Here is an 11,658-nt window from a genome sequence, read left to right on the forward strand (position 1 = left end):
CTAATTATTAGGACAGGTGATCAAAGAGGGAGTGAGAGCGACCCACACAGAGCAACAGATGAGATCCAGAATGTATGGCTGCCAATGGTGGAGTAACAAAAATCCAGGATGCACCAGTGGCCAGACTTGGAGCACAAGGATCTTGCTAAACGTGAGTGTGAGAGTGTGTGAGAGTGTGTGTGAGTGTGTGTGAGTGTGGGGGCGGGGGGGAAGTGGGGGCAGAGGCCATTAGGACTGAAGCTAGGGACAAGCATTAAAAGAAAACAGAATTCTTGAAGACCCAGGTCAATATGGGAAGAGTGCAGAGTGTTAACAATTCAGACTCACCGACACCATAAGAAATACCAGCCAATTTTTCAGATTGATGCAATTTATTGATCATTCAATAACTAGTTGAACTGAGTTCACTTGTGTTTCCTGTACAGGAACAAGGCGATCAAAGAAGCAGAGATCAGAGAGACAGCAGTCACAGTCAGGGCCACCATCAGGACCACCTCAGACTCAGCACCTAAACAGCAATGAGAAACCAACAGTGAGTGAAGGAAATACTGAGGGGAAATGGAAACTAGCAGTCGGCCAACTCACCACCTGGAGACCTCTCCTCCATCCGTTGCTCAACCTCATTAAGGGACTCAGTTGCCAGGTCCGTCACATCAGTGTCCAGAATGACCAGGGGTCCAAGTGAGGACTCACCCTCCCACTTCAATTCAGCATCGCTCCCTGCAAAATCAAACATTCCAGTTAGAGAGGGTAAAGGGCGACCTCCAACATCTAGAGGATCAATGTCCTACCAGCTTCAGGTACAAGATCCCTCCTTCCTCTAGAATCAAATCCAAACTCCCTTGTGGCACCACAGTTGCCCAAATGACAACAGGCACAAACGTCATTGTTGGATACTTCCAATGGAGCCCAGCTAAACAAGAGAATCAGTTTCACAATCAGGTTGGGCATCACTTCCCCACACAACACATCCCTGAGGGAGAGAGGGGGAACTTACACATTCTGCATCTTCTGGAAAGTACAAGCTTTGTTCATGGAATCTCTCTAATCCACTGCAGCAACCTTCAGGTGACAGATGAAAATCTGAGGGACACATTCAACACAAGCCATTATTCAGTGACTCCCTCCCAACTTGGAGAACCCAAAGGTCAGCTTCCTCTTACCAAGGAACGGTCTTCTCCAAAGAAGCGGAAAGCATCCAAGTCGAAGTGGAGCTTGTCCAGCTCCCGCTCGTCTCTGGGCAACACGAAGGTTGAGAAGGAGTCCTCAGCTTTGCTGTCCAGGAGGCAACTGAAAGATTTTTCAAAAAAAAGGACACAGTGAATCAACTGAAGTCACCAAGACAGGACCAGCTGGAGAAAGCAGAGCGCTCTTTACCCATTGTAGTCAATGATGCTGTATCTCAGGGTGGAGTCCTTGTCTGGGCTCAATGTAGCGACACATCGGTCAATGTAGAGCTTCAGGGGCATGTGGTTAGTCATTGAAACAGAGGCCTCAATGTGAATGAGGTCACCCAGGTAGTAGACAGTCGAGGTGCACTCTGTGAGCCAGTCATCTGAAGTACAAGAGGGACAAGGGTTGGAGACAGTGGGTACAACTCCCAGTGGGTGACTACAGGAAATCACTCCCCATCCACCCATCACATACCATTCATTAGGCGCAGAGAGAATGACAGAAGCCCCTCTCCAGACTTGGTGGAGCTGAACGGGATCCAGGTGGGCTTGATCGGGTTACTGCTCACATTACCCTTCCTGGAAAGACAATGGAGCCATTTTAGGACAAGGTCAGAGAACTACAGTAGCTGTAGACGTCATTTGGGGCAGTGTAAAGAATCTTACCTAAAATAGTGGCACTCAATGGGAACGACAGCTCCATTAGTTCTCACAATGACAGATCCATGGGCCTTGGCGGTGTGGTTCAGGTGGGTGGCGTAGACCAGGAAATCTCCAGACATCTGAAAGACATCAGGTTCAGAAATGGACAACATTCTACTCAGGTGGTTGGAAGTTGTGCAGCCTCAGCAGCTAATGCAAGGGAGGAGGATTGCAAGCACAAGACAATTAAACAGAACAAACAACTCAATGAAAGGACAGCTTCACTTCAATAAAAAAAGAGGCACAGGTTGCCAATAATTAGGAGCAATGACTAGAACAGCAGATTTAAGCCCAATTTAATCCAGGCTCCACTATATTGATACAGGGAGTGTGGGAGAGAAAACTCTATATTCTAAATAACAAACATTAAACTGAATCCCCAGTAACCTGAAAATGTACAAGACAAATATATGGAAGGAAAAGTTTGGAAGAACCAAGTGAAGGCTCAAGGCCAATAGGGCTGAGATAACAAGGTTGGACAGACTCAGGAAGACCAGTTAAAGCGAAGGACAATGCATAACTCAAACAAGTCTGAGGATTTAAAAGCAGAAGACAGGAATCTCCTCAACATCAATGATATTTCACCAAGGGTAGGAAGAGAGAGTTGGGTCTAATCCAGACACAAAGCTTAGAACAAGAGTTGAGGAATCACATTACCTTCACTCTGCTGCCACACTCATGGAGTCCATAGTCAAAGAGGACGGTGTGGTTCTGAGAGTCGATCCCGGTTGGCCGACAACCTGCCGTCCCCAGGGTCAGGTCAGCAGCTTTAATCAGGTGCCTGGTTCCAAATAAATCCATCTGTACCCTGACCAGCAGGTTGTGCTCTCCACACTGCACCCTCACAGTCTGCAGTGGAGACACACTGCGCCCCTCAGACACACTGAAACCGGAGCCAAAGGGAGACCCAGGAGGAGGGACTCGCTGAGGCCCAGGGGTGGCTTTTACTCTCCTCCATGGAAACCTCTGGCCCCCAAACTGTTGCCAAATATCAGAGGAACAAACAGCTCCAACTAACACCAGCACTGGGAGCAAACCCCTCACTACAAAATCCCCCATGATACTAAACAACTCAACTATCCCTTCAGCCACCAACCAGGACCTTTTATACACACAACCTGACACCAATGATACCAGAGCAGCAACATTGAGCCAATTAGCCGCAATCTCCACAATTTCTACCCGATAACAGAACCCATGGATTTATTTCCGGGAGGGCCAATTTAAATTGGACCAATAGGACTGACACTATTGAGTGGGTGGTTTAAATAAATCAACAAGGATTGCCTCCCTCTCTTCCGTGGCTATGTTCGCGCCCGGGTGGCCCTGGAGTTGGAGCACGCGGTGTCCACCGGCGCGCTCGATCACTTCCGTGACCGGTGGGCGCCGCGGGGACTGGAGTGCATAATTGGGCTGGAAAACCAAATTTTAGTTTGATTTCTTAGGGTTCGGGTGAAGTTTCAACGGTTTATTTACAGTTTTATTTGTTAATTTATTTGGTTCTTTTAAAAGAGGAACAAATCAGAAAAAAATGACACGGGTTAATTTTGAAGGGCACCATTAATACAATAGTCTAACGAGGCTTTTTAATTAATGTCTCACGAAGACATTTCCCCAGTGTCATCAACAGAGGAACAAATTTACACCTGACATCCCTCTTTAAGTTGCAACAACTGACAAAGGAACTCAAATACAGAATGTTCTTCCGACAAAACGGCAGGAAACTCATAAAAGGAAATCATAATATTATTCGACTTGTGTCGATAACACTCTCTATTCCCTGCGGTACCCAGCGGTCACAGGAAGCACTCATCCAGGCAAGTGGTGAGTATTCCATCGCACTCCTGACTTGTGCCTTGTAGATGGTGGAAAGGCTTTGGGGTGTCAGCAGGTGAGATACTCGCCACAGAATACCTGGCCTCTGACCTGCCCTTGTAGCCACAGTATTTAGGTTTTTTGTCAATGGTGACACCCAGGTTGTTGATGGTGGGGGATTCGGCATTGGTAATGCCACTGAATGTCAAGGGGTGGTGGTTAGACTCTCGCTTGTTGGAGATAGCCATTGCCTGGCACTTGTGTGGCGCGAATGTTACTTGCCACTTAACAGCCCAATCCTGAATGTCATCCAGGTCTTGTTGCATTCGGGCATGGACTGCTTCACTATCTGAGGAGATGTGAATGGAACTGAACACTGTAATCATCAGCGACCTTCCACACTTCTGACCTTCTGATGGAGGGAAGGTCATTGATGAAGCAGCTGAAGATGGTTCAGCCTAGGACACTGCCCTGAGGAACTGCTGAAGTGATGCTCTGGGGTGGAGATGATTGACCTCCAACAACTACAACCATCTTTCTTTGTGCTAGGTATGACTCCAGCGAGTGGAGTGTATCCCCTGATTCCCATTGACTCAATTTTACTAGGGCTCCTTGATGCCACACTCGGCCAAATGCTGCCTTGATGTCAAGGGCAATCACTCTCACCTCACCTCAGGAATTCAGCACTTTTGTCCTTGTTTGGACCAAGGCTGTAATGAGGTCTGGAGCCGACTAGACCTGGCGGAACCCAAACTGAGCATCGGTGAATAAGTTTATTGGTGAGTATGAGTCGCTCGATAGCACTGTCAACGACACCTTCCATCACTTTGCTGATGATTGAGAGTAGAATTCTTGGGCGGTAATTGGCCGGATTGGCTTTGTCCTGCTTTTTGTGGAAGGGACATACCTGGGCAGTTTTCCACATCATTGGGTAGATGTCAGTGTTGTAGCTGTACTGGAAAAGCTTGGCTGGAGGTGCAGCTATTTCTGGAGCACAAGTTTTCAGCCCGAAAGCCGGGGTGTCTTCGGGGACATAGCCTTTGCTGTACCCTGTATCTAACCCGCGCTGTACCTGCCCTGGGAGTGTTTGATGGGACAGTGTAGAGGGAGCTTTACTCTGTATCTAACCTATGCTGTACCTGCCCTGGGAGTGTTTGATGGGACAGTGTAGAGGGAGCTTTACTCTGTATCTAACCTATGCTGTACCTGCCCTGGGAGTGTTTGATGGGACAGTGTAGAGGGAGCTTTACTCTCTATCTGACCTATGTTGTACACTCCAATTGGAGTGTGTCCCATTCTCCAGCACTAAAGTCTCTCATGCCAATGAGAATAAAATCTACACCTGTCGGAGATAACACTCGCTTCACGAATGCACCTATATTAATGAACTCTCCAACATATTGTTCACTAATATGCAATAACCCTTTAATATTCCAGGACAGAATCAAACATCTCCCAGTGAAGTCGAGTGTAGCTGGGGTAGAATCCGAGAGCTCCTTCTTTCTGGGTCAATGGGTCCCATTCTCTGCTGACGGGGTTACACCAGCTCATCTGTGCCTCTGCTGTGCCCCCCTAGAAAACCATTACACAGAATCGCGGGGAGGTCCCCAAGGATTTGTTTTATTGATGCACCTGCTGACAGATCATGTAAACTACTGGGACAGTTATGGTCTGTAACTTGGATTTGATGAGGTTGTGCTGGGCGATTGCTGTAGTACAATGCAGTAACCATGGAGACAGCCCATAATAGAGCAAGCAACATCCACTGGGCATTGGGAGGAGCAGCCAGAGTATAAAAGATGACAATCCTCAGACTGGACCCACTCAGGGTCAATGCAGTGAAGTTATTTAAGAGTAGCTCCATCAGCCTCTCAGCTCAGACCATCCTACACCTGGGATTAGGGACAGATGTGACGGAGCCAGTTTTGTCCTGTGCAGGTAGAAGATCTGCTTTTTGACATTAGTGTAGGTTTATTACAGTAAGATTTTTGTCCACAGGCTATAATGAACCAGGGTTTGATTTACTAGACCTGGAAAATTGTGTCGATTTGCACCCCCTCCCCTCCAGATTGTAAGGGGTTTCCATCCCTTCCTGGAGAAGTTATTTTTGCTTGTAAAGTAAAATGACAGTAGGGTAACTGGAAAACAGAGCATCGAGTAAAGTTTCATCAACCTGTAGAAAATAAACCCACCTGAGCGATTCATCTCCTGGCCGTGAGTCTCTAACACCACCTGTTCATGTGAAGTTATCCACTTTTGTAGGAAAAATGGAAAAGCAGAATATTTTTTAATTGCTGAGAGATTGGGAAATGTTGGTGTTCAGAGGGAACTAGATGTCCTTGTACATGAATCACAAAGTTAACATGCAGGTACAGCAAGCAATTAGGAAAGCAAATGGTATGTTGGCCTTCATTACAAAAGGATTTGAGTGTAAGAGAAAAGGTGTCTTACTGCAATTATATAGGGCCCTGGTGAGACCACACCTGGAGTATTGTGCAGTGTTTTGGTCTCCTTACCTAAGGAAGGATATTGTTGCCATAGAGGGAGTGCAACAAAGGTTCACCAGACTGGTTCCTGGGATGGGGGGGGATTGTCCTATGAGGAGAGAGTGAGTTGACTAGGCCTATACTCCAGCATTTAGAAGAATGAGAGATGAGCTCATTGAAACATACAAAATTCTTACAGGGATTGACAGGGTAGATGCAGGGAGGATGTTTCCCCTGGCTGTGGAATCTAGAACCAGGAATCAGTCTCAGGATAAGGGGTCAGCCCTTTAGAACTAAGAGGAAGAAAAATTTCTTCTGAGGGTGGTGAATCTTTGCAAATTCTCAACCCCAGAGGGCTGTGGAGGCTCAGTTGTTGAGTATATTCAAGACAGAGATTGATAGGTTTTTTAATATTAAGGGAATCAAGGGATAGTGCAGGAAAGTGGAGTTGAGGTAAATGATCAGCCACGATCGTATTGAATGGCGGAGGAGTCTCAAAGAGCCAATTGGCCGACTCCTGCTCCTATTTCTTATGTGGTTGAGGCTCCCCACCCAGTGAACCAGCCGCTCAAGTTCCTCTGCATTTTCACTCGAATCCTTTGTCTTCCTACATTGGGGAACTTTATTCAGGGCTCTATTTAGCCTGTACAAGATGTCGTGTGGAAGTCACCCTTCATCGTCTTGCTGCTGTTCCAGGTCGAAAAACTAATTTGGAGCATTGGAGACCCATAGGGAGCACTGACACTGGAGGCTACATTTAAACAGGAGCCCACCGGGAGCTCAGTCCAAGCGAGACAGCAGCAGATGGTGTGAAAAAGCTCAGTGCAGGAGATGGTCCCCTCCCCAGTTCAAGGTGGGGCTGGGGCAGGGCAAGGAGAGGTTAAGAGTGCCCAATTAGAAGCCCCTTCTCCTTCAGAGAGAGAAGATACCAACTTAATCCAAACCCTACCCTCTGCCAACTTGTTCAATATCCTAATCTCTGCCATCATTTGGTTCCCAGCAAAAAGGTGGTCCTACCCTTCACCCAGGGGCAGATGCAGCCAATGACTGAGCTGTATATTGGGGCTCTGAACAGTGCCAGCTTCCATTGGCACCCAGTCACCCCACAGGGCAAGTTAGGTAAATAACTACAGCAAAATACTGGAGCCAGTGGAACAGAGACACGATCACACCATTCAAAAAAAAAGTGTTAGTGCCTCTACTAGAGAAAGCTACCAGAACAAAGGAGCCAATGAGATGCTTGAGCCCATTAACCAGCATGCACCAGTACCTCAGTCCATTCAGATTGTTAACCTGCACAGTTGCTGTAGTCACCAGTCAATCACATTTTGTGCTTGGCTAAGCCATTATAACAACTAGCTACATGGTCCAATTAAAACCATCTCATTGTTTTGGGGGAACAGATAGTGACAAATGAGCAACGAGACATAAGATGCAAGTAGTCACTGCTTTATTGATCATTCAATAACTAGTTGCACAGAGTTTGCTTGTGTTTCCTGTACAGGAACAAGGCGATCAAAGAAGCAGAGATCAGAGAGACAGCAGTCACAGTCAGGGCCACCATCAGGACCACCTCAGACTCCGCACCTAAACAGCAATGAGAAACCAACAGTGAGTGAAGGAAATACTGAGGGGGAAATGGAAACTAGCAGTCGGCCAACTCACCACCTGGAGACCTCTCCTGCATCCGTTGCTCAACCTCATTAAGGGACTCAGTTGCCAGGTCTGTCACATCAGTGTCCAGAATGACCAGGGGTCCAAGTGAGGCCTCACCCTCCCACTTCAATTCAGCATCACTCCCTGCAATATCAAACATTCCAGTTAGAGAGAGGGTAAAGGGCAACCTCCAACATCTAGAGAATCAATGTCCTACCAGCTTCAGGTACAAGATCCCTCCTGCCTCTGGAATCAAATCCAAACTCCCTTGTGGCACTGCAGTTGCCCAAGTGACAACAGGCACAAACGTCATTGTTGGAGACTTCCAATGGAGCCCAGCTAAACAAGAGAATCAGTTTCACAATCAGGTTGGGCATGACTTCCCCACACAACACATCCCTGAGGGAGAGAGGGGCAACTTACACATTCTGCATCTTCTGGAAAGTACAAGCTTTGTTCATGGAATCTCTCCGATCCACTGCAGCAACCTTCAGGTGACAGGAGATGAATATCTGAGGGACACATTCAACACAAGTCATTATTTAGTGACTCCCTCCCAACATGGAGAACCCAATGACCATGTGGAGTCAGGAGACAAGTAGCAGGATGGATCACAAGCTGGTTATAAATCAGAACAGTGAGTGGGGGTTAAAGGTTGTTACTCAGATTGGTAAATGTTGGGAAGTGGGGTTCCAGTGATCTGTGCTGGGACCACTGTTCATTTACACAAAACAATTTTGTAGACTTGGGAATCCAAAATACAATTTCAAAATTTGCAGGGGACATCAAATTTTTTTGGGGGTGGGGGGGAAGGGTGTAGTCAGAGTCAAACAGCAATAAAAATACAGCTGGACGTTAATTCACCTGCAGAATGGTCATGTAATTGACAAATTAACTTCTAGTATAGGCAAGTGAGGGGTCATATTTTGGTAGGAAGCAGGAGGCTGCCAAATACTCCTAGGAAAATAAGTGTCTACATGGGGTAGAGAAACAGAGGGACCCGAGGGCACAGATACGTAGATCACCAAAAAGGAGCAACACAGGTTAAGAAGGCCATAAATAAAATAAAGTACTGGTTTCATTTCTCAAGGGAAAAATTGAAAAAACAGACGTTCTGTTAAACTTGTACAGAACCCTGGTTAGATCATACCGAGTATTGCAAACAGTTCTGACCTCCATCCAAGAAGAATATAGACACTGGAGAAAGTGCACAAATGCTTTAATAGAATGACAGCAAACCCAGGAGGTTATACCCATTAGGAAAGTTTGAACAGGTTGGGGGCTCTTGTCTCCCAAGACCTTCTCTGATAAGAGGTATTAAAGATGATGAAAGGGTTTAATAGGGTAGACAGAGAAGAGGTTTCCACTTGTGGGCGAGACTAGAACTAGGGGCCATAACTACTGAATCCAATAGGGAATTCAGGAGAAACCTCTTTATCCGGAGTGGAGAGAATGTGGAACTCGCTACCACATGGAGTGGTTGAGGCAAATAGCATAGGTGCATTTAAATGGAAGCTAGATAAACACATGCGAGAGAAAGGAATACAAGGATACGTTAATAGGTTAGATGAAGAGGGTCGAGAGGACACACGTGTGGAGCATAAACCAGTTACGCAGAATGGCCTGTATCTGCTGTAAATACTTTGCAGTGGTCGGCTTCCTCTTACCAAGGAACGGTCATCGCCAAAGAAGCGGAAGGCATCCAAGTCAAAGTGGAGCCTGTCCAACTCACGCTCGTCTCTTGGCAACACGAAGGTTGAGAAGGAGTCCTCAGCTTTGCTGTCCAGGAGGCAACTGAAGAAATAATTTTTAAAAAGGGACATTGAGTGAATCAAGAGAAGCCATTGAGACAGGACCAGCTGGAGAAAGCAGAGCGCTCCTTACCCATTGTAGTCAATGATGCTGTATCTCGGGGTGGAGTCCGTGTCTGGGCTCAACGTAGCGACACAGCGATCAATGTAGAGCTTCAGGGGCATGTGGTTGGTCATTGAAACAGAGGCCTCAATGTGAATGAGGTCACCCAGGTAGTAGACAGTCGAGGTGCGCTCTGTGAGCCAGTCATCTGAAGTACAAGAGGGACAAGGGTTGGAGACAGTGGGTACAACTCCCAGTGGGTGACTACAGGAAATCACACCCCATCCACCCATCACATACCGTTCATTAGGCGCAGAGAGAATGACAGAAGCCCCTCTCCAGACTTGGTGGAGCTGAACGGGATCCAGGTGGGCTTGATCGGGTCACTGCTCACATTGCCCTTCCTGGAAAGACAATGGAGCCATTTTAGGACAAGGTCAGAGAACTACACCAGCTGTAGACATTATTCACGACAGTGTAAAGAATCTTACCTAAAATAGTGGCACTCAATGGGAACGACAGCTCCATTAGTTCTCACAATGACAGATCCATGGGCCTTGGGGGTGTGGTTCAGGTGGGTGGCGTAGACCAGGAAATCTCCAGACATCTGAAAGACATCAGGTTCAGAAATGGACAACATTCTACTCAGGTGGTTGGAAGTTGTGCAGCCTCAGTAGCTAATGCAAGGAGGGGGATTGCAAGCACAAGACAATTAAAACAGAATAAAGACTCAATGAAAGGCCAGCTTCACTTCAATAAAAAAAAGGCACAGGTTGATAATTTGGATAAATGAGTAGAACACCAGATTTAAGCCTCATTTAATCCAGGCTCCCCTGTATTCTGATAGGGAGGGAAGCAAACTGAATATTGTAAATAACTGAACCATTAAACTGCATCCAAGTGACCTGAAAATCCACACAAGGCAGGATGTATGGAAGGAAAAGTTGGAATAACCAAGTCAAGGCTCAAGGACAATAGGGCTGAGATCACAAGGTTGGAGAGACTCAGGAAGACCAGTTAAAGCAAAGGACAATGCATAATTCAACACAAGTCTGAGGATTTAAAAGCAGGAGACAGGAATCTCATCAATGACACTTCACCAAGGGTAGGAAGAGAGAGTTGGGTCTAATCCAGACACCAAGCTTAGAGCAAGAGTTGAGGAATCACATTACCTTCACTCTGCTGCCACACTCATGGAGCCCATAGTCAAAGAGGACGGTGTGGTTCTGAGAGTAGATCCCGGTTGGCCGACAACCTGCCGTCCCCAGGGTCAGGTCAGCAGCTTTAATCAGGTGCCTGGTTCCAAATAAATCCATCTGTACCCTAACCAGCAGGTTGTGCTCTCCACACTGCACCCTCACAGTCTGCAGTGGAGACACACTGCGCCCCTCAGACACACTGAAACCGGAGCCAAAGGGAGACCCAGGAGAAGGGACTCTCTGAGGCCCAGGGGTGGCTTTTACTCTTCTCCATGGAAACCTCTGGCCCCCAAACTGTTGCCAAATATCAGAGGAACAAACAGCTCCAACTAACACCAGCACTGGGAGCAAAGCCCTCACTACAAAATCCCCCATGATACTAAACAACTCAACTATCCCTCCACCCATCAACAAGCACCTTTTATTCACACAACCTGAAACCAATGATCCCACAAGCAGCAACATTGAGCCGATTAACCACAATCTCCACAATTTCTACCAATCACAGAACCAAAGGATTTATTTCTGGGAGGGCCAATTTAAATTGGACCAATAGGGGTGCCTCTTTTGTGGTTGTTCAATTTAACTGAAACTTAAGGAAACGTTAAATAAGGCTTATCAACTTAAATTAAAATAACATTGGCCGGGGAGATGATGCACTCCAGTCCCCGCGGCGCCCACCTGTCTTGGAAGGCTTCGAGCGTGCCGGCGGACACCGGCTGCTCCATCTCCAGGGCCACCCGGGCGCGGACCAATAGGGGTGGCACTGAGTTG

General features: G+C 47.0%; 1 protein-coding gene and 1 pseudogene across 2 annotated transcripts; both read right to left on the reverse strand.

Moving 5' to 3' along the window:
- Positions 1–389: 389 nt before the first annotated feature.
- On the reverse strand, positions 390–2,968 carry LOC147090620 (zona pellucida sperm-binding protein 3-like; annotated as a pseudogene). Its single transcript, XR_015075288.1, has 9 exons — positions 2,532–2,968; positions 1,839–1,954; positions 1,648–1,751; positions 1,378–1,555; positions 1,164–1,290; positions 998–1,083; positions 792–913; positions 586–720; positions 390–508 (listed from the first exon to the last, which is right to left on the reverse strand). The product of XR_015075288.1 is annotated as a zona pellucida sperm-binding protein 3-like (transcript).
- A 4,635-nt stretch (positions 2,969–7,603) lies between these two features.
- Positions 7,604–11,099, reverse strand: LOC147090621 (zona pellucida sperm-binding protein 3-like). Its single transcript, XM_085977393.1, has 9 exons — positions 10,858–11,099; positions 10,177–10,292; positions 9,986–10,089; positions 9,716–9,893; positions 9,499–9,625; positions 8,255–8,343; positions 8,049–8,170; positions 7,841–7,975; positions 7,604–7,762 (listed from the first exon to the last, which is right to left on the reverse strand). The coding sequence occupies exons 1-9, from the start codon at positions 10,999–11,001 to the stop codon at positions 7,644–7,646; spliced, it is 1,134 nt and encodes a 377-aa protein (XP_085833519.1). The 5' UTR covers positions 11,002–11,099; the 3' UTR covers positions 7,604–7,643.
- Positions 11,100–11,658: the final 559 nt, after the last annotated feature.

This window comes from Somniosus microcephalus, unplaced genomic scaffold (genome assembly GCF_052327205.1).
Source record: "Somniosus microcephalus isolate GS21.2 unplaced genomic scaffold, FLI_Smic_1.0 unresolved_chr4, whole genome shotgun sequence".
Taxonomy (NCBI): Eukaryota; Metazoa; Chordata; class Chondrichthyes; order Squaliformes; family Somniosidae; genus Somniosus; species Somniosus microcephalus.